The sequence below is a fragment of the Microtus ochrogaster genome, unplaced genomic scaffold, assembly GCF_000317375.1.
Source record: "Microtus ochrogaster isolate Prairie Vole_2 unplaced genomic scaffold, MicOch1.0 UNK4, whole genome shotgun sequence".
NCBI lineage: Eukaryota > Metazoa > Chordata > Mammalia > Rodentia > Cricetidae > Microtus > Microtus ochrogaster.
The window spans coordinates 3994756-4001988 of NW_004949102.1; the positions used below are offsets into that span (position 1 = coordinate 3994756).

The 7233-nt window shown below is 36.6% G+C and overlaps 1 protein-coding gene across 4 annotated transcripts in view; it reads right to left on the minus strand.

Annotated features, from left to right (window-relative positions):
- Grm8 (glutamate metabotropic receptor 8) overlaps positions 1–7233 on the minus strand; it is an 839480-nt gene that overhangs the window by 150285 nt on the left and 681962 nt on the right. For all 4 annotated transcript variants that reach the window (XM_026788600.1, XM_026788601.1, XM_026788602.1 and 1 more), the window contains exon 8: positions 3011–3147. In XM_026788600.1, the coding sequence (XP_026644401.1) occupies positions 3011–3147 (137 nt within the window). The remainder of the gene's footprint in view (positions 1–3010; positions 3148–7233) is intronic.

The following is a 7233-nucleotide window of genomic DNA, read 5'->3' on the forward strand; positions in this document are numbered from 1 at the left end:
TCTCTCAAATAATAGTAATAATAATAATAATAATGTTCTGCATATTTCAAATTTTCTTTTATTTCTCAAGAAAACCAGCAAGCCATCGCATTTCACTGTGGTTCAGACAGCCTCAGACTTGACTTATTCCGGCCTAAGAGATATATAATGCTGTAAGTACTTGACCATTTTGGACAGGCATCTATCTGCTCCACTCCAGGCTCCCAGGCATCCTGGCACAGACAGGTTCTCTGAAAAACCTACTACAGGAATATGTGGTTAGCACATGCCAAAGTGTGCATCCCAGGCTGGCCATGAACTCATGATCCTCCTACCTCTGCCTTCTTTAGCAAAATCTCTCAGCATGCACCACCACAGCAGATTCAATTTTTCTAAAAGTAATGATTTAAATGTCTTTCACAAAAATTTTAGAATGCAAGCAAGGTGATAACTTTGTTCATTAACTTATCATAACTATTCCACATTGTAATCCTTATTCAATATACTGCATATTATGTGTATGTATGTATATGTGTATAAAGACATTAAAAATGAAATTTTAAATTCTTTTGAAAAGAAAGCATTTTATGGTTTTCAAATGAGATCTTGAAAACCACTCATGCCAAAATGACAATATCTATCCAAAACTACTAAAGGAAGAAAAGAACAATGCATTTATCCTATGTGAAGTTTATACTCTAAGTACAGAGAAAATTTTCCAACTATCAGGAAAGTAAAAAGAAGTGATCGCGTTAACTTTTTAAATGCATGCATTCTCTGTAAGATTTCTCAATATTGATCTTTCTTGTTTTCCTTCCTCCCATTCTGAATTTTCTAAAGAAAACTCAAGTCTCTCTTCTAAAAGGACTTCAATTCTTTACTTCCTTAACTCTATTAGAACCCCACTGCTTTAGACAGAATTCTCAGATAGGGAGTAATACATGAGACAGCATTATGGCCCTCATGAGCATCAGGAAATGAACTAAATGATTTCTTACTTTATTTCATTTAATTTTTTTCATTTAATTTTTATTACAACTATCAGAAGCAGTTGCTACTGCTTTCACCTTGGAGTTTATGAAACTATAGTAAAATAATGCTGTACATTATACAGATATCTAAGCAGAAAGTTTATAAATCAGTAGCTCTTTAAGCATCCCCTCTCCTCCTTCAAACAAGACTCCATTTCAGGTTCTCAGATTTACATGAACTATCCTGACAGTCTTCAGAATCCAGTCCTTGTTTTATATCTGCCTCTACAGCCTCTTTCACCATTGCTCCTGAGAGCAGTAACTTCATTTTTTCAATGAGTCTAGCCCTACTGTATAGTATAAATGATCACAGCTTGCATGAGAAATTGTACAAATTGATTTGATATATTTATGGAAGTTCCAAACATAAAGCATTCATGCATCATTACATGTACATAAAAGCAGAGCTTAAGATTCAACATTAAGTTTTAGAATAAACAGATTATGCATATAGAGAAGAAATATATGTGTGTTCATTTGTGTGTATAATTATTTGGAGATCTTGGTACTATGCATAGTACATGAGAGTCCAAAGCAATTCATTTCACTATGGAAATTCTTTTTTTTTCTTTTTTTTAAATTTATTTATTTATTAAAGATTTCTATCTCTTCCCTGCCACCACCTCCCATTTCCCTCCCCTCCCCCTACTATGGAAATTCTTAACCAAAACAATATGATAAGCATTTTGATACTGACAAAAGTCAGATAAAAGTTGCTTTACTATTAAACCATTCTCAAATTTGTCATTGTCATATTAGGTTTACTTCACAGAAATATACTTCCAAAGGATTACTGTCATATAGATATTGATTATTCAGATTATAAAAAAATCTGTGACATTTTTCAAAGTTAAGTTTAGACAAATCAATTTGAGTTTCAGAACAATATAAGAGTTTCACCAAGAAACTACAATAATAACTGTGGCGACTCAGGACTGTCTTTGCTTTAGCTAGAATCAAAGCTGCCTCTGCATGGCAGAATGCAAACCATGGCAGTGATCAGGAAATCGCTTCCAAGAAACAAACTCCGGTTCCGTAATTTATTATCATCACTTCTTGACTGTGAGTTTGGGTGACAGATACTACAAAACGATGTCACTTCAAGAGGACATACAGCATGAGAAAAGTGTGTTAGTGTAGCACCCAATGTTTTGGAATGGCCTCCAAGGAAAGAAAACACATGAGCATGCCCCTGTGATTGTGTGTCTTTGAGAAGGGTTCTTTCATTACAAGAGAGAATTAAATACACGTTGCAACTGGACAGCAGTGTAGAATCAGTCTCTAGGTCAGCAGAAATACATTTACAGGCATCTTATGGCCCTCAAAAGAAAGCACTACCTATCTCAATGATTCCTCTCAGGCCCTAAGTGTTAGAAGTAAGGATTCTTAAGCCTTGAAGGAATGGTACAGTATAAGAACTGCAATTCTTGGTTGAGTCAACAGAACTTACTCTATACCTGAAGTCAGTGTGTGTTAATATAGCTGTAGCTGTTTAAATGTGAAATGAGTCTTTTTAGTTGGGATGAAAGATGCTATAATCCTACTTTCCTACCTCTGCCCCTGCCCCTTGCACTGCGGGTTTTCCAAGACATCTCTTGACCTTCAAGCTCAAGATGGCTTACAGGCCAAAACCCCTGCGGTATTGTTGAGTGCCTTCATGGAATATCATGCCACCAAATTCTCGGGACATTCCTTGCTTAAGAGGGAGATTCTTTGAGCTGACACTGATAAAACGCTGCTTGGGTCTGTTAGTGCCTGTATGGGAAATTATTGAGGCCAACTAAGTGATAAAACACAGACAAATATATGCCAGCTGCCTTTGACACAGGGACCCCACAATAGGCTGAGCTCTAAGTGCATATAGTCCAAAGAAGACTAGACTTCATCTTTCTTATGAATATTGTAGGTTTTCTCTGATGGTGTTCAAGTGTAGTTCTTTAAAAGGAAGCATTCCCCTTTAGGAACTAGATAGAAAAATATTTACAAACAGTAATACTTGCTTTTAGATGAAGTTGATTGGTCCAATGCCCAATGATTTTGTATTCTGTACTTTTGTTGTTTATCTGATACTGGAAGATATCATAGCGTCCAGGAGCATCTCCATTTTCATTAAAAGTGACAGGTGTACCCGCACTGCCTATAAAAATTAGGAAAAGAGTGTTAGCAAGTTATAAAATAGCCCAGTGGGCTTATTTTCCTCTAAGGAAGAATGGTAGGTAAAAATATTTTGTGCATAGTCAAGGATACAATGATTGTAGTCCAGACAACGTTATTCTTGATGGTATAATATCTTTTACATGAAAATAAAATAAACCTAGATGCACATATAAAAATAAGATGGACTTTATGTATACATTAGAAAGTAAATGCTGAGAAGTCAAGCTAAGTAATATGTGCACAAGCTAAATAAATACAAATGGATAGTCTGAATATTCAATACTAGCATCATAGAATTTGATTTCATGGGGAAAATGTGCATGTATTGAAGTATGACACCCTCTGTAGAATACAAACTGCAAACATCAACCCAAAATTGACAGAACCTCCAAGTGAGAAGCCTAAGTGCTTTATTCATGGACAGTTCCACTCCAATATGAAGCAGGTGCACCTTTCAGCTCCCCTGCTTCTGAGTAGATCACTGCAGGCTGCTCTTGGAAACCTCCACTGGGCAAGGCTTCAAGTGAGCTCTGGAAAAGCCCAGCTTTGCTCAGATCATCAAAGCCCTATGATTCGTTGTGATGAATGTAATGGTAGCAGAACAGCATGAAGCAATGAATTTAGTCTCTTCTAAACTCCATTTCTCTTGGAAGCAATTATTTTTTTTCTCCTGATAAGTTCTACTCCCTTTTACTTTCCTTCCAAGCGCATCTACAATCACAGGTGTAAGAGTAGGAAGGAATGAACACCGCAGCGCTTTGTCTTTCCACCTCACTGCACTCTCTACACTGACTTGATTTTTCTCTAACAGCTTTCAGACCACCCTTCATCTTCATGGATTATTCATTCTCAACTCAAAATATACAGTTGACAACAATTCCTTTACTTGGTGCCCCTTCTCCCTGCAGGCCCCGTTACCTCAAAGGGAATTAGATCTAATTTCTCTTCTGTGATGCTATTTCCTCATCTTGCTGTCCCTTTCTACATTATAGTGTCCAAATTACATACAATTTACAAATTACATTATGTATGTATTTCACTGTTCGCTGATGATATGATAGCTTACATAAGTGATCCCAAAAATTCTACCAAGGAACTTCCACAAATCATAAACACTTTCAGCAATGTAGCAGGATACAAGTTTAACTTGAAGAAATCAGTAGCTCTACTGTACACAGAAGATAAAAGTGCTGGGAAAGAAATCAGAGAATCAACACCCTTCACAATAGCCACAAATAGCATAAAATATCTTGGAGTAACCCTAACCAAATAAGTGGAAGACTTGTATGACAAGAACTTTAAATCTTTGAAGAAAGAAATTAAAGAAGACACCAGAAAGTGGAAAGATCTCTCATGCTCTTGGGTAGGTAGAATTAACATGGTAAAAATGGCAATCTTAACAAAAGCAATCTACAGATTCATGCCCATCAAAATCCCAGCAAAATTCTTCAAAGACCTCAAAAGAATGGTACTCAACTTTATAGAGAAAAGCAAAAACCCTGGGATAGCCAAAACAATCCTGCACAATAAAAGAACATCTAGAGGCATCACAATCTCTGACTTCAAACTCTACTACAAAGCTACAGTACAGAAAACAGCCTGGTATTGACATAAGAACAGACAGGAGGACCAACGGAACTGAATAGAAGATCTGGATATCAATCCACAAATCTTCGAACACCTGTTTTTTGACAAGGAAGCAAAAAATATCAAATGGAAAAAAGAAAGCATATTCAACAACTAGTGCTGGCATAGTTGGATATCAACATGTAGAAGAATGAAAATAGACCCATATCTATCACCATGCACAAAACTCAAGCCCAAATGGATCAAAGACCTCAACATAAAGCCAGCTACACTGAACCTTATAGAAGAGAAAGTGGGAAGTACACTTAAACGCATTGGCATAGGAGAACACTTTCTAAATAGAACTCAAGCGGCACAGACACTGAGAGAAACAATAAATGGGGCCTCCTGAAACTGAAAAGTTTCTGTAAAGCAAAGGACACAGTCAACAAGACAAAACGACAGCCTACAGAATGGGAAAAGATCTTCACTAACCCCACATCAGACAGAGGTCTGATCTACAAAATATACAAAGAACTCAAGAAACTGGACACCAAAGGAACAATTAATCCAATAAAAAAATGGAGTAAAGACCAAAACAGAGAACTCTTAACATAGGAATCTACAATGGCTGAAAGACACTTAAGGAAATGTTCAACATCCTTAGTCATCAGAGAAATGCAAATCAAAACAACTCTGAGATTTCATCTTATACCTGTAAGAATGGCCAAGATCAAAAACACTGATGACAACTTACGCCGCTGGAGAGGTTTGTGGGGAAAGGGGAACACTTCTGCATTGCTGGTGGGACTGCAAGCTGGAACAACCCCTTTGGATGTCAGTGTGGTGACTTCTCAGAAAATTAGGAAACAACCTTCCTGAAGACCCAGTAATACCACTTTGGGGTATATATCCAAAGGATACTCAATCATGCCACAAGGACATGTGCTCAACTATGTTCATAGCAGCTTTGTTAGTAATAGCCTGAACCTGGAAACAACCTAAATGTCCCTCAACCGAAGAATGGATAAGGAAAATGTCGTACATTTACACAACAGAGTACTTACTACACAGCAAAAAAAAAAAAAAATGACATTATGAATTTTGCAGAAAAATGGATGGAGCTAGAAAACATTATTTTGAGTGAGGTAACCCAGAAACAGAAAGACAATTATCACATGTGCTCACTCATAGGTGGTTTTTAAGCAAAGAAAGCCAGCCTACAAACTAGAATCCCAAAGAACATAGACAACAATGTGGACACTAAGAGAAACTTACATAGATCTAATCTACATGGGAGGTAGAAAGCAGAAAAAGACAAGATCTCCTGAGTAAATTGAGAGAGCATGGGAACCTTGGGTGAGGGTTGAAGGTGGGAGGGGACAGGCATGGAGGGGAGCAGAGAAAAATATAGAGCTCAATAAATATAAAAAATCAGCCAAAAAAAGTAAAAGCTGGGCAATGATGGTACACACCTTTAATCCCAGTACTTGGGAGGCAGAAGCAGAAGAATCTCTGTGAGTTTGAGGCCAACCTGGTTTAAAAAGCGAGTTCCACGACAGCCAGGGCTACATAGAGAAACTCTGTCCCGAAAACAAAACAAAACAAAAAAATATATGTATTTCCATCCAATAGTGGTTTTCTTAATTTATTTGAAAAGTTTACCTTAATATTTATAAAAATTTTAATTATAACTTAACAACTTGCATTAACTAGAATGAGAGTGGAAAAATTGAAATCAGAATGCTTGCTCAGTATTAAACAGAGATGTGACTGTTATAATCCCATTTTCTTGAATTTATTCTAAACTTTGAACCTGCCATGAACTATCTAAGGGTACCACAGATCCCTAATACTATCAAGAACTGATGAGCCTACAGAAGATGGCACAAGGAAGGACAAAGGGCCACTGGCATAAGAAACAGAAGGCTACATGCTCGTGTTGATTTCCCATTTATTTTTTTTTCCACCACCGCCCGGCTCCCCATTTATTTTTATAACTCTTTTCGTGTGTAGCAAAAACTGAACAATGAGGATGAATGTGCCTTGAGGTCATGAAGAGCAGTACACATGGGCTTTGTTACTAATTATTATTTTCAAGCATTCAAGAAGGAAATAATTTTAGACATAAATAAAGAAAGAAAATCAATGTTTAATCAGCCAGTATTATCTTCCTACTCTTTAGATGCTCAAGAAGAAACCTATTTTCTTTTCTTGAACAAAGCATTTCTCAGACTGTTTAGCCTCTTAAGTATTTCCTGTCAACTTCTGTGAAGTAGAAGTAATGACATTTTTCCTCAGAGATTTTGTGAAATATTTAGAACAATGCATAGGATAATTAAATATTATGATGCACCCATTGCTCAGTATTAGTAAATGTCAATATATTGGTAGGAAGAATATGTAAGTTTTTAAGCAATGCCTAAACAGTTATTAGGATTCAGTAACAGATTTCTGCTTGAAAAAAAAAACACACTGGTGAACACCAGTCACCATGCTT